General features: G+C 58.6%; 1 protein-coding gene across 9 annotated transcripts in view; it reads right to left on the bottom strand.

Moving 5' to 3' along the window:
- Positions 1 to 2,761: 2,761 nt before the first annotated feature.
- The window catches only part of LOC106048874 (cyclic AMP-dependent transcription factor ATF-7), a 65,380-nt gene continuing 46,368 nt past the window's right edge, over positions 2,762 to 21,773 (bottom strand). For all 9 annotated transcript variants that reach the window (XM_066985382.1, XM_066985385.1, XM_048054707.2 and 6 more), the window contains 9 exons: positions 20,160 to 20,278; positions 17,492 to 17,626; positions 16,583 to 16,740; positions 13,922 to 14,021; positions 12,581 to 12,694; positions 11,388 to 11,534; positions 9,924 to 10,121; positions 8,244 to 8,352; positions 2,762 to 5,642 (listed from right to left, as the gene is read on the bottom strand). In XM_066985382.1, the coding sequence (XP_066841483.1) occupies positions 5,425 to 5,642; positions 8,244 to 8,352; positions 9,924 to 10,121; positions 11,388 to 11,534; positions 12,581 to 12,694; positions 13,922 to 14,021; positions 16,583 to 16,740; positions 17,492 to 17,626; positions 20,160 to 20,278 (1,298 nt within the window). In that variant the 3' untranslated portion in view covers positions 2,762 to 5,424. The remainder of the gene's footprint in view (positions 5,643 to 8,243; positions 8,353 to 9,923; positions 10,122 to 11,387; positions 11,535 to 12,580; positions 12,695 to 13,921; positions 14,022 to 16,582; positions 16,741 to 17,491; positions 17,627 to 20,159; positions 20,279 to 21,773) is intronic.

Genomic DNA, 21,773 nt, shown 5'->3' with positions numbered 1-21,773 from the left:
GGTCCCGGAGCTGCCCCGGGCCCCTCCCGGGCCCCCCCTGACCCCGACCCCGGCCCCCTCCCCACCCCGGCGCCCCCCCCCCCCCCCCCCGCCGCCGCTCTCTGCCGCCATCCCGTGGCCCCGCCGCGGTCCTGCAGCCCCGACGGGGCGGCCCCGGCTCCGCCGCTCCCCCTCCGGCCCCGATCCAGCCGAATTCACCCCAAAAATTCACCTCTCGGGGGGGGCAGGAAGGGGCAGGGCGGTTGCTCCCCACCCCCCCCCCCACCCCAAAGCTGGGTGGCCCCAGGCTGGGAAGGTGGCGCCCACCCGAGGGCTGTCACCGAGGTCACCCTCGGTCACCCAAAAAATGCCACCGGGGGGGGCGGTGGCACCGCTGGACCCCAAAACAGGGAGGGGGGGGGGGGGTGTCCCCACGAAGGGGGTGGCCCGATGGTGACATCCAAGCAGTGTGTTCCCCCCCCCCCCCCCCCCCAGGCAGCTGTGACAGCCAAGTGCCGTTCCCAAGTGTCCCCCTCCCCTTGCAGGTGACACCCAAGGGTGTCCCTGTCCCCCCCGTCCCCCCCCCCCCCCCCCCCCCCCCCCCGCGGGTGACACCGCGGCTGTCCCCAGCGCAGCGAAGCACGGGCCGGCAGCCACCATCTCCTCGGTAATATTTTAATGTTATATCTGCAGCATAAATAAAAGGCACATTACATGTTTGGTACGAGGCGGCCGACGGGGTCGGGCGGGGACATGTCCCCCCGGGTCCCCCCTCTCCCCGGTCCCTGGGTCCCCGCGGGGGGCTGTGAGGACCCGCTCACAGGAGCCCCTGCAGGGGCGTCCATGGGGGGGCTGCGGGGGGGGGGGGGGTACAGCTAGAAAACCATTTCGTTGCATAAGGAGCTGCGCATCCGTTCAGGACGTTGCTATATGTCTATATAGGTCTGTATATACTCATAGATATGCATTTCTTTATAGATACTACACCCGCGGGGTTACGCTCTTTGGGGGCGGGGGGGGGGGGGGGGGGGGGGGGTGTTTTCCTTTTTCTTGGCTTTTTCCGTTCTTGATCGTCAAAGCTCGCCCTGCGAAGCGGCTCGGGCTGGGGACGGGGTCCCGCTGTCACCTCCTGGCACGGTGCTGGGGCTGGGGGCAGCGGTGTCGCCACCGCCCCCGTGTGCATGAAACTTGGGGGGGGGGGGGGGCAAACAAATGGGGCCAAACCCGACCAAATTCCCGGCTGAGCCCTCGGCTCTGGGCCCGATCAGGAAGACACGGGGTGATTTCGGAGGAAAAAGGAGGCCCCGACCCCCGCTGGCTCCCCCCCCTCTGCTGGGGCTCCCCCGGCTCCATCACAAGCTGAACCCCGTCGGGCTTCGCCGCTCACCCGTCGATTCGGCCCCAGGTAAGGGCTGGAGATCCTGGGCAACCCAAAAACGCTGCTGCAAAGCTGGGTTTGGGGGCAATGTATGAGACTGAAGGGGCACACATTTTTTTTTATTATTATTTTTTTAAGGCACCGCAGCCGAGGGCTGGCGGAGGAAGGTGCACGCACTCGGGGAGCTGCCGGCCCCCAGGTGAAACCCAGAACTCCTGCCCTGGAGCAGAAATCGGGGTCTCACCCCACCTGAACATCCTGTCTTTGTGCAAGAGCTGAACCAGGATGAGCAGGCGCCAGCTCTTCCCTTGCCTGTCCACATGGGGGGACCCAGGGTCACCAAAGGCCACCGATTTGCCACCAAGTCCATCCTCCCAGCCGAAAAATCCCCGAACTCCCCCCAAGACCACTGCGCACCCTCTACAGCTACCGGCACGCTAACCCAGGGCACAAAGCGCCTCCAAGCGACGCAGTTACAAAGGGGCTGAGTTGGTGCAACAAAAACCCAGCAGCGGTTCGGCTCGGCAGGCTGCCTGGCTCCGGGTTATAAAACCCCCTGCTTTTTGGCAGCCAGGTTTTAATTAATTAATTAGGCAGCCCAACGCGTCCTCACGCAGCCGCTACATCAGCACAGAGGTACTGGAAAAGCACGGGGGAAAACTTGTTCTCCGCATACCTGTTTCTCCAAAGACCCTGGAAATGGTCAGCTCTTAAAAAAAAAAAACAGCAAACCCACATCTCTTAAAAAAAAAAACCCACAACCAACCCTAACGCTCCTGCTGGAAACGTGACCGCCAGCCCAGCTTCGTGACATTAAGCTCTGCTGGGCTCGAAGCCTGGCTCGGGGATGGCTCTGCCAGGCACCTTTTGCAGCCCTAATACGTGATGAACCTCTCTGGTGTGCCCCAAAGTGACATTTAGGGCTGGGGATGTCCGCCCATCGCAGCAGGATGGCACCGGAGCCTTGCCCCACTGCTTGGGGCCGGCGGGGGAGATGCTTTAGCTAAAGATCACGCCGGGTTTTTTGGCTACCTTCCTCCTCGGGAGCTCAGCTTGCCTGCGGTGGGAGGACTCCTGCTTTGTCCCACCCGTCTGTCCCTCCCTGCAGCCGAGGACACTGTCACAAGTGACACCAGGACCTGGAACCTGCTTCGGGACCTGCCCTGGGCACGGCTGAGCTCTGCAGGAGCAGTACAAGTACCGGGGTACCGCACCTGAAGGGGGCACAGGACGGCTGCAACCCTGGTAATTAAAAAAAAAACACAATAAAAATGTTAAGGTATCATCAAAAACTTGTTCCCTGATTATCGCTGCCCAGGTTTGGAGCTTTACAACCTTTTTTTTTTTTTTTTTTTTTCATGGCTTTCCAGGTCTGTTCAAGGCACTGCACATGGAGGGGAGCTGGGGTGGGGGGATGCTGGAGCTGGGCAGCAAAGCGGGGAGGCACAGGGAGAAAATCTGCAGGGCCCCCTCCTCACCTGCCAGGTCCGAGAGACCCGGGGGTGTCCGGTAACGCCACGAGGCCGGGATTTCAAGGGCTGGGGCGGTCACAGGGAGGGGGAAAGCCCTCCTGTGGGACGTCAGCAAGTTTCAAGCGAGCTGCGAGATCTCAGCTCTCCCATCACATCGTGCTTTTTGTCTGAGCCGGGTCACTTCGAGTCCCTGAAGGGAAAATTCGGGGGGTCGGGGACGCTGCTGCACCCGCCGCCAGCGCTGCCCTGGGTTCACAGCCCCTCAGCACCACCCTTTGTGCTCCCTCCTGCCAACCCCGGCTGCCCCTTGCCTCAATTCCTCCTTTCCCTGCTCTTCCTTCGACAGATGCCGTTCCCGCATGGCGCTGGCAGCGCTGAGCCCTCTCTGCAGCCTAGGAGGAGCTGGCGAGCTGCAGTCAGCAGCTCCAAAGCGCTGCACACCGAGGGGCAGGGACCCAGCTGGGCGATGAAGCAAATGTTTTGCAAGACATTTTTGTCATTCCCGCTACCCCTGGGCAAAGGGAGGCGCTTTCGGTCAACGCTGCCAAACCCAGCGCAGGTTTTGGCAGGACGGGGTGTGGGCGCAGGGGCTGCTTCACCTGGCCCCAACCCTTCCCGCGGTGCCGTGGGGACGTAGGACCTGCTGAAAACCCCGCGGGCCCTGCTCACAGCTCGCTCTCACCGCAAAAAACACGGCCTGTTGGGGCAGTGAGAGCCACGACATCAGTCTGCGGGCAGAGTCACTGCACAAAGAGCGTTAGGGAAACAAGAGGGGGGCTGGGGGGGCTGCTGCAGGGTCTGAAGCAGAAGGGCAGTGGTTGAGGCCAGCGAAGCACAAGACGAGCAGGCCAAAGCAGGGTGTGAGAGCAGCGGTGTCAAACGAAACCGAACCCAGGAACCGGCGCTGGCACCACTGCGAGAGGTCGACAAGAACCCGAGAAAGAGAGGGGAGAAGACAGAGCCCGTCAGCGGGCAAACCAAACCACCCGACGTGCCCGGCCGTAACAGGGCCGGGCGCTTTGCTTTGGGTTTTGCTGTCCCTGGGGACCTTCCAAGTCCAGGAAAGCCAAAGGAACGAATCGCTTTGACAAACCAACTTGGCTCAAAAGTGGCGAGTGCGACCTGAGGCGGGCGGGAGCTCGGGTGAGGGGGGCGAAGGGGCCCGGCAGGGAGAGACCCCCGCCGGGGGAGGCCAGGAAGACCGAGGGCTGACGAGCTTTGAGGAGGTTTCTTGGAAGAGCCCCAGCACCCCCAGCGCCCCTTCCAGCTTCCACGAGACGAACTCCAGCCTGCGACCATCACCTGCCAAGGGCCAGCGCGGGCCCAGGGAAGCGCACACAGACACACGCATGCGGCGTGGCAAGCGGACGCGGTTCCCAGCGCCTCCCAACACCGAGGCCGGCTGTTAGCCTGCCCTGGAAGCATTACGAATCCTTCATTTGCTCTGGCTTGGAAGCAATGGGGGCTCCATCATCAAGAGCAGAAGATAACCGTGACGAAGAGGTAAAGGCCAGGCAAACACAAACACTGCTGCGCGCTCCCTCTCCTCGGAACAGGCAACGATCCACGACTTAAGGCCACCATTCTTAAGGTTACGTGTCAAGGAGATGATCCTCGGAACTGGAGGGATTTGTTCTCTAAGGCGTGCAGTGGGGCTGAGAGCAGCGACGAATTGTGGGACTCACATTATCACCGGAGCTGGGACAGCTCCTCCGTTCGCGTACCTCCCGGCTGCGCGGGTCCCCACAGGTCCCCGCAGGTCCCCGCAGGTCCCCGCAGGCGCAGATCGGCGCCACGTTACCGTAAGGAAGAGCGAGAGCAGCCCTGCTGCTGCTAGAGCAGCCGGTGCCTGTCCCTGGCGCCGGAGAGGCACGGGGACACCTCCCGGGGCAGCACGAGCGACCGGTGGTTTGCAGCGGTTCGGCTCCGGTAACGTCAGCGTGCTCCAAAAGTGTCGCCGGCATCTTGCGAGTTACCGCGAGGAGAGCGACCTCGATCCCTTTAACCTCGGAGCTCAAGGAGGCTTCCTCGTCCGAAGGTGCAATGTTTCAGGTAGCTAGAGTGGTGGGGGGGAGAGCAGATGCCTGGAAGCAGCACGCTGTTAAAAATAAAATACACTGACAGCACGACTAAATGTCACAGCCTCCCAGGAGCTGCGTTTTCCTTTGCTGAGAGCGGAGGGCGAGGGAAGGGGGGGCACTGGGACGAGTGAGAGCGCCACGGGGATCCGCCGAGCATGGAGGTTTAGTGTTAATGGAACTGATACCTGAAAGCAAACCTTCCGAGGTGCTTTCAAAGTGAGGCTCCGCGTGTCCGGGCGGCTCCGCACGGTGACGGAGGCTCGAGAACGCGCTCGGTGCGAAGCCATCCGGCAGGGACGGGTGGGCGCGCACGGCAGCGGTTTGGGGCCGGGATCTGTACAGGCTATGCAGTGTCAGAAGCGCCATATAGCTGCCCTTAACTCACTTTTTTTTAAAAAAAAAAGAAGAAGAAGAAAAAAAAAAAAATCCATCTCCGTCCCCACCGCTCGGGGACTCGGGGACGGCCAGAGTCCGCGCTGTGCTTCGCTCCGTGTCCCGCGCGGGGGCTGCGCCATCATCTGCCGGCAGACTGCGACTGTGGGGCCATGATGACGTGCGGCTGCAGCGGCACGGCCAGTTCTGTCCTTTGGCTCGCCATCTGCGTGAGCACCGAGGTGGCGACGGCTTCGGCCGCCGAGCGGACGCTGAGCCCGTTGGGGGAGGCGGTGACGGAGCTGTGCTGGATGACGGGAGCGGGGGAGCCGGTGGGCTCCGAGCTCTCCTTCGGGCTTTCTGCTCGAGGGGGGGGGGAAGGAGGAAAAAAAAAAAAAATGGTTAGAGAGAGGCTCCGCACGCTGCTCCTGGCATTAAGGGAGAGGTGATGGGATGGGAGGCTGCTGCTGCTGATGCCGGGGCAGAAATCGGTCGGGTTTTACTTAACGCTCCCCCTTTTTAGCCAAAGCAGCCAGGAATAGAGGGGCCGATCCCTCCAGGAACTTCAGCTCCCCCCACCAAAGCGGGCCCCCCTTGAGGACGAGCCAGAGCAGCTGTCTGGCAAAAGCGAGTGAGGGCTGGAAATAAAACTGATTAGTCGGGCCGTAACGACCCGGCGGGCCCCGTCCCTCGGAGGAACACCACCAAACCTCACAATATTTGCGCCAGGAAGGTGTAAAGTGCCGGCTTCGCCCCGAGGATGGCAGACCCAGCGTAACCTTCCTGGTAATAAATCCGTTTCCTCATTATAACAAATGAACTCTCCTACATCTTGTTTCCTGGCATGGTACTTGGTTCAAGGCCATTTAGCCCAGAGACTGAACGGTTCCTTCGGCGTCCTCACCATCTGTTGGGTGAGCGCTCAGGACCGCGCGCAACAGAAACCCTTCGGCAAAGGCACTCCAGCGGTTTTTGCCCATTTTTTACACAAATCACCTGGTCTGCTCGTTATTGTGCTCTAGAACATTAAAATCAATTAGAGCCCGTCACAAACTGTTGGCTTGCTCCATTTCTTTCGGGGACTTGCAGCGGTACGATCGGAGGGACGGGAGGCAAACAAAGGCAGAGACCTTCCTCCGCGCCCCTTTCGGAGCTTGCCGAAACTTTGGATCCTCTCCCACCACCAGCCCCCTGCGCCCAGGCAGGGCTCCTACGGCGGAGGATAATTTGTGACCTATCAAATGCCAAGGCGAGAGCAATCAGACCTCTCCTCTTTGGGGGTATACACTCATTATCTGCAGATGTCAGGAGGAAATTCCCTCCTGTGCACTTGGCGAGATGAATTACGGGTAAGATGCGGTCACCTTCCTTTAACAGAGCAGAATAATGGCAGGAGCCGGGATACTTCTTCCACGTCAAGAGGGTGAAACCCCAGGACACCGGAAAATCAGAGGAGAGTTTTGCAGCCTTATTGGGCACAGGCAAACGTAGCTGAGGGCTCAGCTTTCTGCCAGGTGCGTGAATATCGCGCCCCTTTCCCCTTTTACCTTCCCTCGTGAAACCTTGGCGTGGCCTCTGCTGGCACGCCGAAGGACGCGGCTAGCACAGCAGATCTGAAAACTGGCTTGGCGGTGAGAGAGAAGGTCGAGCGGAGCAATATAACAGTTTGGCATCCCCAAAAGGAGATTTACAAGGTATTACGAATAAAACAACCCGACTGTACATGAGGCAGCTGTAATTCCATCGAGGGAATCTGGCATTTTTGTTTAAGGAGCTGCTTAGTCACAAATCTCAATAATAAAAAAGGCAGCCGTTGGGGGGGGGGGCGTGGGGAGGGCGGCGTGAATTTTGTTTTTATTATTCAGATGCGTGATGAATTCCTATTATTGGAGCAGACAGGCTGTGAGGAATAATAATAGGAACTGTAAACTTCGGAAGTTAACAGGAAAAATCCTGTCGCCTCTCTGCATTATACGCAGAGCGAACACCTGTCTGCGAGAGCTGGGGACAGCGAGGGCTTTCACGACCACATCACTCAAGCTCTGAGCCGCTGTAATGAGCGAAAATAAAGCGGCGATGCCAGGCCCCGTGCAGCACATATTTGTGCCTCGCTGCACAGGAGAAGAGCCCTGCAGAGACCCAGGAGATGGAAAGCAGGAGGCAAGCAGGAAGGAGGCTGCCTGCATTCTTTGCTTTTGGGTTTTTCCCCTTCCTTTTCTCCTCTCCCTCCATCCCTGTCTCTCGTCCCGTTAATGCAGGCAACGCCAAGGGACTCCAGCATCTTCCAGAGGCTCTGCACGAACGCCACAGTGCGGAGCTGTTATTGCAGAGATGACAGAAGAGGCAGGAAGAAGCCAGACGCAATGTTTAGCTCCAGGGTTGATTATAATGAAATAGGCAGCATGAAAAAAAAAATGAAAGAAAGAAAAAAAAAAAGATAAAAAGAGGCCTTCTAACTTCCAAAGCCAATTTGATGTGAATTGCAGAGCACGAGATACAGAGCCCCATGATGTCATTTATAGAGTCTGGCCTTTCCTGACTCTGGCTTTGCTTGCAGAGCAGCAGGACTTTGTAACTTCAAAGAGAATATCAAGTGCCTGGCACGCCGCCTGCGAGAGACGCTGGCCCGCGCTCCGGGGAGGAGCGGAGACGTGGATCTCTGTCAAATGCTCCACGCTACGGAGATGCTGAGGGAGATGCGCTGCCTCCTTCCCCCAGTGCTTTCACCCCTTGGCTGCACGATCTCACAAAGCGGGTTAAAATGATAACTTGCAGTTCCCTCCCCAGCAGGAACCTTCCCGGTACGGATGCTGTGAGGCCGTACCGAGCAGAAGACACAGGAGCAGGGAGGTGATGGAGCAGAGGCTGAGATAAAGGCTCCCTTCCTGAATGCCTTATGCAGGTTTCGGCTAGTTCGACCTACTTCAGGGGCAGCAGGGACCAGCAGAAGTCACTACTTACCGAGATAGCCCTGTGTTTTCTTCTGTAGTGCAGTGACGGGGCAGTCCTTGTGGGCCAGCAGGAGCTGCTTAAGTTGAGCAACTTCGTTCCTCAGTAGCGTGACTTCGTTCTGAGATGGAAACACAAGCACGGGGGTCTGCATCACTCATAGCCCTGACAGCAGCCTCTAGCAACAGCAGGACGATAATTCACGTGCCACGCAAGCTTACGGCTTGTTAGCTGCTTTGAGATGCCCCAGAGCAGCTAGCAGTTTCTGCCGACCAGCAGGAAAGCCCCTCGGGACGTTCTCCACCTAACCCTGGGCACACGTTCGCCCGAGCCCTCCTGCTAATGCCAACAGCTCGAGGCCAGCACGCTGCTGGCGCTGGGGGAGAGCTGAACAGAGCCCGGAGCTGAGCGGACGCTGATCAGCCTGGGGCCACCTCTGTCCCTCTGGAGCTGCACAGCAGCAGCAGCACAGGCTGCGACCACATCGGGCCATGCCAGGCTCTGGGGAACAGCAGAGCTCCTCCAGGCCCTCAGCACCCCCCTCAGCTGTTTCGTATGACAGGTGAAGGTGGTCGGACCTCCAGCTTTAACACGACCCGTTTTATAGGTGAGGAACGGCAGCACAGAGGGAATAACTCACACGGAGCCCCAGCTATCTGCAGCAGCGCCTTGGTGCTCTGGGCATGCTAACCGCAGAGCCATCCTCCCTCCCCGGAGCCTCCCTGCTGCCAAGGAGAGCAGTTAACTGTCACCCAGCCCACTCCATAGTCCTCTGCCTTCTCTATGCAACTCCAAGCTAACCTTTCCTGAGTCTCCGAGCCTTTCACATTGACTCTGTGCCGTGAAAACAGGTCCGCTTCCCTACAAGCTTTGTGTAGCACATTATTCCCCTATTGAAATGTTTGAACAAACAGCTGAAACTCAGGCAATTGTGTTTCAAAGTTGCCCAAGGAAACAGTTTCTATAATTATCTTGGGAAGAGAATAAAAATACCATGATCAGTGCTATTGAAAAAATCCCGCTGCATGAGTCACCAGCAGCCAGGGGAAGAAAAAGCCCCGAATGGACACGAGTTCCATTTTTTGCAGACCAATCCTTGGCCAGTGCTGAGTGCATTAACAAGGGGGGCTAATTGCAAGGGGAGCGAAATTACGTTCAGCTGCCTGTGTTTGCAGATTTGCTGCACCTCTGCTAGACAGGTGGAGGGGTGCAGCCAGAAAACCCCAGTTCTCCCTAAAAATCAGTCCGGCTGCAGCTGCTAAGCCCCCCTCCTCGCCCTTCTACCAGGTCCGACGTGGGGGGAAGGGAACTGGGGCTGCTTCTGCTGCCCCTGTGCCAGCAGAGAGCTCTTCCTCGCACAGGAGAGGCTTCAGCTCTGTAAATACAGCTGCTTCCTGAGGCCTCCAGCTCTGCTCCCGAGGCTGGCACCGCTCCTCGTGCTGCAGCACCGCCTTGATGGGGCGAAGAGGCAGAGCCCTTGCAAGGGGACGGGGGGAGAAATAAGAGCACTGAAGGGCTTCTCCCTGGCTGGTGGGAGTGAAACGGCCCAGAGGCAGCAATCCTGCTCCAGAGAGCAGCACGCAAACGCCTGTTGGCTCCGCAGCACGGGGAAGACGTTCCCTCCGGAGCGACCGTCCCAGCGCCGCCGGGCTGGCGAGCGGCTGCGCTCAGCCTCCCCGGTTACATACTCACGCTCAGCTGGATGTTCTGGGTCGTGAGCTCCTCGGCTTTCTTCTCCAAGGAAGACACCCAGAGCTTGCGTTTCTGCCGGCAGCGGGACGCGGCGGCACGGTTGCGCTCCAGGAACCGCTGCCGGCGCTCGTCGGGGTCTTCGTCGACCGTGCGTCTCCGCCGCCCGCCGGTGCTGGGCGTGGGCTGGGCAGGGGAAACCTGGAGATGGGGCAGGGGGGAGAGAGATGCTGAGAGGAAGCTCTGAGGCAGGAAGGCGGCTAACGCAGCCTGGTGTAACCTGGTTGTTTCCACTAGGGTTGGTAAAGAGGTCGGATCCTGCAGCTGGAGCAAAAAGGGATTTGCTTTCGCACGCTGCGGGGGGACCACGGGCAGCCCTGGCTGCAAGGGGGGAGCTGAACTGCTCTGCAAGCTTAAGGTGTGAATCCACCTGAGCTCCCTGAGATCCCAAAGCCAGTGGACGTGTGAACGTCAGGGCAATGAGTTAAATCCCAAACTCCTGCGTGGAGACGTTGAGGGCCTGGCCAGCTGATGGCACGTAGCCGAGAGCAGAAGCTTCCTCCCCTCCACGCCGAGGAGCTGATGCGGTCAATGACCACCGGCAGAGCGAAAGGCACGGCCTTCCTCCTCATTTCACTTAAGAGACTCGAAAAGGAACTTCGTGCCTCAGTGACTGGGGAGGTTCCTGCACAGCCAGCCCCTGCTCGTCAGCCGGCGGAGGGCGACTTCCAGCTGCAGGGCTGGGAGCGCGCGGCCCCGCTCTGACGCACGGCCCCGCTCGCGGTCTCCGTTCGGCCTCAGTATCTGACTGATTCGTTTCGAGCGGGCAATTTGCTTTAAAAATTCATTTGGGTTGAATTTTCCCTCAACGTCTTCAGCTCCACAAGCTCTCGGAGGCAAGTGGTAGAAAAGATTTCGTCACGCCGCACAATTTCCCGGTTTTATTTCGGGAGAACAAAGGAAAAGCCGGCGAGGGCAGAGGGTCCTGCAGACACAGCCTCGGCGGCGCTTCTGCAAGGGCTCTGTAATTACACTGCCACCGTCGGGGAGTGCAGTTACACTTCAGTACTCGCTGTCAGGCAGCATATGGATATTAAACTTTTGGAAGCCTATCTAACTGACAGAGCAGGTGGCGATCCTGATGGAAGGCTGGCATTTGGTGAGCTGGCAGGAGCCGGCGCAGTTGATTGCCTAAGAGGGGAGCATTTAACCCTAGTAATTGAGCAGGGAGGAAAGAGCAAAATATTCTTTCAAAACTCCAGACCTTGTCACGCAAATTAACATGTTGCTGAAGTTTTCTGCCCGGTGGTGTTTGAGAGCATTAGTGTTGAAGTGGCAGCGACAGAAAAACAAGGTTTTTAACCCATTCTGCAAGCCAGGAAGCCGCAAGGTTTTCCTCCTCTTTCCCTGAAGCCCAGAACCCCCCAGCACGTCCAGCCCAGCCTCGCAGGCTGAGCAGCAGCAGACCTGTGGCTGAGCCGGGGAGGGGGCGTCGGGGTGCTGGACAAGGATCTGACTCTGCTCCGGGCGCGCGGTCACCATCGTGCTGGCTGAGCCCACCACCAGGTTGCTGCCGTTGAGCGAGGAAGACGCCGTCAAGCTGGCCTTCAGCCTCTGGTGAAGGAGAAAACGGGACATCAGCGGGGGTGATCTGCGTGCCGTGAAGGCTTTACCCCGCTCCAAATCCCAAATGAGAGCCAGCCCCAAAGACAGGCGGCAGGGCCCGGCTCAGGCCCGAGCAGACAGGCGCCTGCACCCCAAAATTGCTCCTGCAGCTGGTGCCAGCCCACCCGCAGCTGGTAGGCTCTGCAGGACCACGGGCTCCAGAGCCCCAGCTGCCTCCGAGCACCAGGGGTGAAGAAGGAAGGGGATGGAGAAGGACGCAGGCACGATCACGGCCGTGTCTTGCACGTTCCTTCTCCAGGCAGCCACACGCAGGCCATGGGGGCAGGACGGCTCCGTTTCGGGCCTCGGACACCGTTTGAGATTTCCCACCCCACTCACAGCTCTGCCCGTGAACCCTGCAGACACCCAAACCAGGGCGGGGAGGGAGCAGCGACAACGCGGGGCGCACCGGGAACGGTGAGCAAGCACTGCCCGAAGAGGCAGCTCTGCAAATGCCTCCACCCCGTCTCAGACCCAAAACCGTGAGGTTTCATTGCTCTTTGTTCTGAACTTTAGGTTTGCTTCCTCCCTAGCTGTGGAAGAGCCAGCAGTGGAATTTTTTTTTTTTTTTTAATTTTAAGGAGTCGACACAAAACCCCATTACCGGGATCCTTGGATTGCAGCACAACATCTCTCCTCTTGGCTCTGCCTCCTTCGAGCCCACCTCCAGCCCATCTGTTACCTTGGAACTGGAAGCGCCAGCTTTACAAAACAGCCGTGTTTAGGACGGGGCTGAGGTTTGTCTCGACAATAGCGTGTGCCTGCTCTGCCTGCCAGAGCCGCAGCGCTGATTAGTCTAATATTCCTGGTGGCGTTTACAACACCTGCTCTCGGTGCGAGGCAGCGCTCCGGCGGCTGCGCGGGGTTTCAGACAAGCAGCAGCTCTTTAGGAAAGCCGCAGGGAAAAAGCCTCCAGACACCTTTTTCTGGAGGAGCTGGTGAAGATGGAGGGACGTCGACGTGACGCCCTCCCCGGCGTGTGGTTGGACACTTACCATTTTGGCTTCCGAGTGCACAGGAAGGCCCGATGGCGAGATGGACCCGCTGCTGTTGATGGGAGGCCCAGGAATACCGGGAATGTTGGGCACCATGGACATGGGCCGAGCCAGCTGTCGGGGAGGGAGCAACACGCGGGCGTGAGAAGCTGCGGCGCTGCTTTCGGTGGCGAGCTCCGTGAGGTGGCTCTGTAATAACTCCCCAGCCGGGCGCATTTATAAAGCTTGACACACGTTCAGCATTTAACTGCTGCCATCAGTTACGTCTGCTGTCACCGAAGGCCAGCAGCCACCCCTTTGGTGGCCACGCCGGCTGCTGAAGAATTGCCCAGCCACGCCAGCCCGGCGCTCGGGACGGGAAGAAGGGTGGCCCGAAGCCTCCCTCCTTTCTCTCCTTGGAAGGCTTTTCCTCACCAGAAAACGAGTGCAGATGGACAGGGAGGGAACGAGAACCCCGCTGGTTCTCTGCCCAGCTCTGCTGCAGAACTGCAGCAACACCAGGGGTAAAAGCATCCCCTCTTCCTGAGCCGGGTTAGCTTCCTACAGAGGCTAAAAAAACCCCACCAGGGTTTGCAGTTGCGCTCACAAGCCGCTCAGGTACGCTGCCGCAAAGTGCCACAAATGCAAGCCTTGTTCCCAGCGAGCAGGGAGGTGTGAAGATGTTTCCGTGCCCGCAAGCTACGCCGAGCTGCCTGTGCATCTGCCTCTTTTGACGTCAACGTTCCCGTTACCTGAGGCAGAGGGTTTGGGCCATTACTCACTCCAAAGCCAAAAGACATGCCCAGCAGGACGGGCAGGATTCACGCAAGCTGCCTGGTAGGGAGCTGAAACGCTCCGAAGACCTACGAGCCACCCACCAGGCAAATCTGCTCATGAATTTTGGACCACAGAAAATTCTCTGTATGCAAAAAGCACAACCCGCAAGGCTAATATTCCATCAGCACTTTAGCACGGTGGCGAGGCCGGGGTGGCTTTCCTGGCCTGCAAAGACCAACATGTTCCCTGCAAGCTCGAATGGTTTCAATTGAGGCACGCTGTTCCAAATGGAGGCAGCTAATCAGGGATCCTACAGTTCCCAGCCCTGGATCAATGGCATGAGCCATCTGTCTGGGCATGGCTTTGTTTTTTTCCAGACTTATTGCCCTCTAGTGTGATCGACACGTTATTACTACCTTGCCAGAGCTGGCCCCCCTCCTACTCCTCCTCTTCAAGTCTTATCTTGCACAGAGGGGGAGAAATATTTTCATTTTTGCAAAATGGATCTGTCTGTACGTATTTGGCAGGGGGAAAAACTCCGTCCCCTCCTCTCTCTCGCAGAGCTGTGCTGGAAGTGTCTCTTACCGATATCACAGAAGGCATCTGCACAGGAGGGCCTGGGAGGACAGGCATGGTCTGCCCATTCGGAAGCTGCACGACAAGCGGAAGGGAACCTGTGGGCGACCTGGAGAAACAATTCAAGCTCTCATGGATTATTTCAAGGTTATATTTCATTATTACATTACCCCAGCAGCCCCACGAGCTCAGGGGCAGAAGCACCAATTCTGGTCAGCGACTCTGGGCCGATTCTCCTCTTCCTGAGGGGCTCACTCTGACCTGGGGGTGAGCACACGTTAGGGGAACCCAGCCTGCTGCACACCGGTGCACAGCAGCCAGCACGTGCCAGCGTCACAGCGCCGTGACCCAGCACCAATGCTGATGGTCCGCGGCACCGTGTGCCCTGCTCAACCCCTGGGCGCGTGCTGGCCAACTGAAACTCCACGGCTGCCAAAGCCCGGAGGTTTGGTGGCCACCTGAATACAGAGAAGGGCACATCCAGCCGCTGCTGCATGGGGCTGGGGCTCTCCAGAGCTGCTGCAGCCGCTCCCTGGGGAGCCCGAAGTGCTCCAGCGGGCAGAGGGGTGGGCTGGGCAGCAGCCCCTGCCTCCTGCTCGCTTCTCGGCCCCTGAGCCACATCTGATGGGCTCCCACGGCAGGGCTGAGCTTCCCGTTAACGCTTCTGACTCTTACGGCTCCAGAGAAAACCTCCTTGATACGGAGCCGGCGCGGGGCTGGTTCGTGTCTGCCTGAGAAATGGCTCTGGGGAAAAAACGGGGACGGGCCCCATCGCAGCAGGCTGGGGAGGGGGCGACCCCGCCAGGGCTGGTGGTTACAGATGACAAATGCCCAGAACTTTTTCCCTTGCAGATCGCTCTGCAGCGAGAGGTGACGGTTGTGCGCGTGCTGACAAAGAGGCGCCCGCGTCCCTGCCTCCGTCTCAGAGTGCTGCCAAACCTGCCATGCTCAGCCTGCGACCCTCCAGACCCAGCCTGCCCTAGGAAAGGGGAGGAAAAATCAGAGCTGCTCTGCTCTGGCTGCCGGGGAGAGGAAGGAAAGGGTCCCTGCCAGAAAGGGCTGCTTCTCCTGCTCCTCCTCGCTTCACGACGGCGCCGCGGGGAGCCGAGTGGAGGCAGAGACGAGCCAGGAGGAGAGCAGAGCTGCTGGCAGCCTGGCTGGGGGGGAGCAGAGGGGAAGAAAAAAAAGCCCTGCTGCTGCCTCCTCCTCCTCCTCCTCCGAGCCCAGGGAAGGGGGCAGAGGAGGCTGGGCTGCCTGCGACCTCGGAGGAAGCTGGCACGGAGTCATAGCAGGGTGGGGAGCCGCAGGGAGCGCGGCTCAGAGCGGGGAGCTCGCCACGCCAATAACTCAGGCTGGAATTTTTAAGGCTGCCCTGGGACCGCGAACGCTCGGCTCTCATTCATTTCTATTGGGCATCCCAAATCCTCCAGGCTGCTCTGAAAAGCCCAGCCTAACAAGGCGAGTTACGGGGAGGTCACAGCCTCCCCTCCATCTCTGTCACGCCAACAACCCCACCGCGTCTGCCGCGGCCCCAATGCAGGGACCCTCGTTAAAGCTTCAGCCTGACCCCCCCATGGAGCCTGCTTCAGCTCCAGGAGGGATCTAGCCCCGCGAGCTGCAAAGGGCACATGAAATCCCATTAGAAGTCCAGCTCCCCCCCAGTTCTGATCTTCTCGTGTCTCCAAGCGAGGGGGGGCTCGGTGCCAAACTGCCCTGCGAGCCTCTGCCCGTGCTGGGTTACGGGGGGGGTTTAAGGCCCTTTCGGAACCCCAGGACAATCACTTAACCCCTTAATGCCTCAGGACAGGATTTAAAACTTTCCGTCAGGAAGCCTGGATTGATGGTGCCAAAGGGTCAGAGCGAAAACACACACAAAAATATGAAGTGACAGCCAAAAAAAAAATGGCCTGGTTAATGCAAGGAGCCAGCCTCCACCAAGGGCAATTAGAAAGAGGCCAGGAGCACGGCAAGAAAGCAGCATCCTGACACCAAAGAATAGAAGTGGGGCTAAAGAGCCGTCTCCTGAGGGCTCATTGTGATGGGCTTCCTGCATCCTTCGGGCTCCTTCCTTTCATGTGCGGGGCCGGAGCTGCCTCACCGAGGGCTCCGGAGCCTCCGATCCCGATTGCTACTACAGGGGCAAGGAGGAGCAGGTCATTACGTCTGCCGAAACAAACAGCTCCCGAGGCAGAAGCTGACCACGAAGGAGGCCAGCAGGTTGGAGACGGGGTTACACGTCAGCGGCCACGGCTGTCTGAGGAAATCCCAAAGCCATTAAAGGAGCAGACGATTTCCTTGCCGAGCTCTCCGCTCCGCACCAGGCTGGAGGAGCGACCCGGGAGTCCCCCGGCCGGCCACGCTCCCATCACAGACACCAAGCATCGTGTCAACGTGTTTGGGGACTGGGCTTCATTTCTCCCCGCGGTGCCTTCTGCCTCGTTTCGTTCCGCTACGACAATTAGTTCCCGCTTTCTGCACTTATACCCCATCCTGCTCGTGCAGGCAGCGCCGCAACGAGGCCCTTATGCCCAAGCAGCCGCAGCAGGGGGAATCGTGGCACCTCAGCTGTGCTGGCAATCAAGGAACTTATTTAGGGACCTAATTACCGCCCAGGAAGCTTGACGGTACGGGAGGAAAACCTCGGTGCAGGTCTCCCTCCTCCGTACTTACCCGAGCTGCCTGTTGGAAGGGGGAGCCTGGGTGATGACGGAGGTTGGGGACGGCAGCGTTGGGTGCAGGGGGTCGTAGCCCAAGTGCAGAGGCAGCGAGCCCGGGCGCACGATGGTTGGGGTGGGCGTAGAGACGATGACGGGCTTGGAGGCGATCTCCTAAAGAGAGGATTGACGGGCAAAAGGAGTCGTGCCGTTACCTGTCAGGCTGATAATCGCCCGGCTGCCCCTTCCAGCCGCCCTCCGACGGCTTTAAGGACATTTAGTGACAATTAGGGGAATTCTGTGTCACAGGAGCTGAGGCACGGAGGGGAGCCACGTACCCAAAGGCACACCGAGCTGGTGTCAGTGCGGGGAACGGGGCAGGGAAATTCAGACTCCTACTGCCTGCAGCAGCCGCTGGGAAATAATCCCCCTCTCCGAGATAATCCCCCTCTCCGAATCACTGGGAAATAATCCCCCTCCCGAGATAATCCCCCTCTCCGATCCCGCCCCAGCTAACGTCCCTACAGTGGGAAGTTATCCGGATGGAGACCGTGTCACCCGGGCTCATCTCCTGCTCCCAATCACCAGCCAAAGCCCCTCTGGGTGCCAGGAGCCAGGCTCGGGGAGGATGCTGAGCTCCTGCAGCACTTTCTCCCTGCCAGAAGAGCGTTCCCAGTGTTACCCCGGGGTACGCAGCAAGGTTTTCTTCATTAGCCAAATCCACACAGAGATTTAAGTGCAGGAAACGTGTATTTGAGGAGCTGGGGGGGGGGGGAAAGAGGGGGGGAGCTTTTCTCTTTGTTTCTCAAATGAGACGAGAACCTCACAAGCCCAAATCACAGCCAAACAGAGCGGAGAAATGGCTTGCTTTCCTCCGGGGAAGGAGGGAACGACACCTCCGCAGGGCACACTCTCGGAAACTTACCTTCTCCTTGCTCTGCGGCGACGGCGGGTTAGAGGCAGGACTGTCTGGGGGGGAAGAGTCCACCTCCACCGGCTCTTCCTCCTTTATTTTGATGTCTGGGGTTGAGGGCAGAGACATGTCCAGGGCTCCAGCGCTCTGCGGGAAAAGCAGCCCCGGATCGAAAGGACAATTAGCTCACATTGTTTGTGAAACATTCGGCCGGTCCCAGAGGAAGAGCTACGGCTCTGAGCCCCGGCCAAATTATTATTATTTATTTGTGCTGAAGGAGCATCTGGGAGCCCGGAGCAGAGAGCGGTGCCGCGCCGCGCTGGCCCCGTCCAAGCAGAGACGGAGGCCTAGGCAAGACGGTCTCTGCCCCAGATGGCACCATTTTGTGGTTTCTCAGTAACACAGACACGATTCTTTCCACCGGGCTTTTTTTTTTTTTTTTTTTTTCCCTAAAAGGGCTCCGCTAAGGAGAACAGGTAACAAAGCCAAACGCCTGCGAGTTACAGAAGGCACTTTCATTCACAGAAGAGCTGTAAAGCATTGTATAAATCAGCCTGAATTATTTTACTACCTGATTATCAAAAGCAAACAAAGAGCCATGCAAGTTATTAAATATCTATGAGCGCCCCATTAAAATAAAACCCAACCATATGCCTGGAGCTGGCAGCCTGCCACCCCCCTGGGTTCCAGCAGTGCCACGTGCCCCGTTTTAACCGGCCGACGGCTTGCTGGGGACAGGACGAGGGCAGGGTGACAACAAGGTGACACCGAGCTCTTCCCTCCCCAGACTGGGGGGAAGAGAAGAGCTGGGAGGAGACGGCGTGCCGGAGGAAGAAGCAATGGAGTGGGGACGACGGCCGCAGGATGGGCTCACAAATCACCCCCCCTGGCTGGGGCAGGAGAAACTCCACCTCCATCGGCGCTGACGGCCGTTTGTCCGAGCTGCAATCCCTCCCGGCGCTTTGCTTCGCTTGCCCGACCGCTGACAGCTCGTCCTAGCGTCTAACCTAAACCTCCCCTGCATTTTAAGTCTCGTGGAAGGAGGGAAAATCGCAGCGAGGGGGTAAATCCGGGCGGCTGCTCTCTGCTTGCAGTGATTTACGCAGGAGCTCTGCTCGGGGTCCCCGCGGTACCCGGTTACCTGCCCTCTTAAGCAGAGATGCAGCACTGGGAAGCACAAAGGAGAAGGGATTAACATGCAGGGAAGTTTCAAGCCGCTTAAAGCGCCTCCAGGGAAGCCCCTGCTGTGCCTATGTTTTTAATTAACGTGCTGGTGTCGAGACCACCCTTGGAACTGGAGGACAAAACACAACAGCAGCGACTGGGCTGGACGCGGCCAAATGTTCAAAGCATCCCAGAAATGCAGCAGGCAGCTCTGGCCAGGCTCAGGGAGTGACAAGCCATCTGGGCCCGGGGCTCTCGCGTGTGCAGAGATTTTCGGGGAGGGATAAGAATGCTTTCCCTACGCCCGAAACCACCCCCGAGCTTCAAGCCGCCGCGTTCTCCGGGCTGCTGGCGGAAATATTTTGACTGCAGTCATCCTAAAGCAAAAAAAAAAAAAAAAAAAAAGAAGGCAAAACATCCAAGAGCCTAAAGGGTCTTAGCTGCAGCTATTAGGTAGCGGAGCACAGGATATGGGTGGTCTTCCATATAAAACGACTGGCTAGACTGTGGGCTGCTCAGCCATTTCTACGTGAAACCACAAACGAAAAGCTACCTTCTCCCAGCGCTCCCGGTCTGGGCTGCCGAGAACAAAAGGCAGGGAATTCAGAGCATAAAATGCCCCGGCAAGGCCCTGCAGCATACCAATGAGAGAGATCAATTTCTGCTTTAAAGAGCCCTGTTATTAGGAGAGCGGGGAAGGCGGGGGGGGAAGACAGTTTTCGGTTTTAATTCTGAATTCCTCCGTTCCCCATCTCGGCGAAGATTTACGCGGCTCTGCTCCCGCAGTTTATTTCCGAGCAGCGCCGCTGACTGCGAGCGTATGTACATCCATACATCAATTTAGTAAATGTATGTGCCAGCCCCAGAGCCCGGTCTGCATCTGCTGCTCCTCCGATCCTGGAGAGGAGGGGGGGGGGGAAATGTCCTTAATTAGCTGCTATCTGACGAGATCCCGTTGTCCTTCAGACCCGGGGTTGGCAGGGGCAGCCTGAATCGATACTGCTTGCATATGAGGGAGCTCTTTGTTAGGAAAAGCCTCTCTCCTGCGCGGAGCCCCTCTCTCTGTTTGCAGTTCAGACGCCGCGAGCTCCGTGCCCTTGCAGGGAGCACAGGAGGAGCAGTCGGGGGGCCACGGCTGCACCTTAAAGGCAGCAGCACCAAGGACCCCGATCCCCAAGGGAATTTGGCTCAGACCCCGAGCACTTCACAGTCCCGGCCTTTTCCTGCATCTCCTTCCCAAGGTGCAAGGTATTTGGGGTACTGCCCTTTTTCATTTTTGGAAGTGAAAAGCCGAAGGAATAATAAACCATTAAAACCCGCTCTAACCGGGCCTCGGATTGCAGGCCTGCCAGCCAAAGTCACCCGAGTTAAAAAAATAAAGTCCTGCGTGAGCCAGCATATTAAATCCGAGACCGTGCTGCGCCATATGCCTTCCATCAGACCAGCTCCATCCCCCCAGCCCCGAAATACCGCACGGCTCGGTTTTAGGGCAGCGGTGGCGGCCTTCGCCTCTTGCCTTTTTCTCGTCATCCTCCGCGGCTTTCTTGAACTCGTGCTCGAAGGAGCTGGCCAGCTCGTTGAAGAGTCCCACCTCTTCGCAGTTCTTCAGGAACCGAGTCGGGGTCGGGGTCTGATCTGTTCGGGTGGCAACACGGAGCAGCGGTCAGAGAGAGGCCAGAAAATCCCCCGAACCCCCTTCATCCTCTCCGGGGATGCCTAAAATACGTGGCCTCTGCTTTGCAGAAGCCTGGCTGCTTTTCTGCTAAGGTGTGTGTCGTGTCTGCAAAGCAAGGGTACAACTCGGGGAAGAGGAAAAGAATTTCTTGTTGATTTTGTTTCGCTGGTAAATGGTGCTGGGAAATGAATCACTGCGGCGTGCAGCGATTTCGGTGGGACTCCTGCCCGGGTGCTGTCCCGTCCCTCCCGTCCCGGGGTTTTGCCCGTTCTCGGCTGAAATGCTACCGCAAGGAAGGGAAAATAGCGGGGTTTGGTCTCCCTGAACGGGCAGACCTTTAAAACACAGGGGGATCAGAGGAGAAGCGGCCCAACGGAGCGGTCCCGTGGCTGACGCGATCGCGGAGCACGAAGGCGCATCCCAGGACGGACGTGGGAGTGCTGATCATCACCACCGCTGCCCAAAGCGATTCCCACGGGGCCCGTTTTCCACCCTATTAACACGTCGAGTCGTGATCCCTCTGGCCGTCGCCCAGGCCGTAAAGCAGGCAGGAGGCTCCCGGCTCCCGGCGCTTCCCCGAGACGTGAGGTCGGGAGCCCCGGTACGGCAGGAGCCGGCTGGCCGAAAACTTCACACGTTTGTGAGCACAAAGGGGATCCCCCGGGACGGCTCCCCCTGACCTCCCTGCCTAAAACGTGGGCTGCTTGGCACCGGCTGAGGGCAGCGGCCGTGCTCGAGCCGCAGAAAACCTCCCGTTTGCTTTTACACCGGCCAGCGGTGGAGCCCCCCCCCGCAGCCTTTGGCGATCACTTCGCCAAAGCGGGTTTTGTTCCCAGGCTGACTTCAACCCCTGCCTGCTCGGCTTGGTAATAAAGCCCAGGCCTCCTCCGAGCGCACTCCGCTTCCCCCCCAGATCTCTCTTCATTAAGCCACGAGACTTCGTCAACTGGAGCTCTCGGCGGGAGGCTGCTTTTCCAGGGCTTTTAGGGCTCTCGCGGCTCTTTTCGGACCGTTCCCCGTTTAGCAATGTCCTTCCGAGAAGTTTCCACGATGCCGCCGAGCGAAGCGGCGCCACCTCCCTTGTCCTACCCGTGTCCCCCTCCTACCGCCGGGAGCTGCAGCAGCTCAGCACCCCAGAAGTGCACGTTCCCACCCAAATCCGCCCCTCTGCTGTAACGGGCGGAGGGGGAACGATCCTTTTTACGGCTCCCTTCAGCCCAAGGGGCGCTGAAATCCCGCTGAAATCCTGCTCCTTAACGCGTGGGCTGCTGCCCTGGGCTCAGCACAAAGCAGGAGGGAGGGAGAGAAGGAGAAAACCCGGGGAACAAAATGGTGGCTTTGCAACAGGAGGGATGCCTGTGTTAAATGGGCTGGGCTCGTGCTGACCACAGCTAAATATTTTTTATTATTTTTTTTTTTTGCCTTTGCGATTTACCCTGGAGCAACCCATTGAGC

The sequence above is a fragment of the Anser cygnoides genome, chromosome 32 (assembly GCF_040182565.1).
Source record: "Anser cygnoides isolate HZ-2024a breed goose chromosome 32, Taihu_goose_T2T_genome, whole genome shotgun sequence".
Lineage (NCBI taxonomy): Eukaryota > Metazoa > Chordata > Aves > Anseriformes > Anatidae > Anser > Anser cygnoides.
The sequence above is the reverse complement of the archived record's forward strand: the minus strand, read 5'-3'. Positions and strand labels throughout refer to the sequence as shown.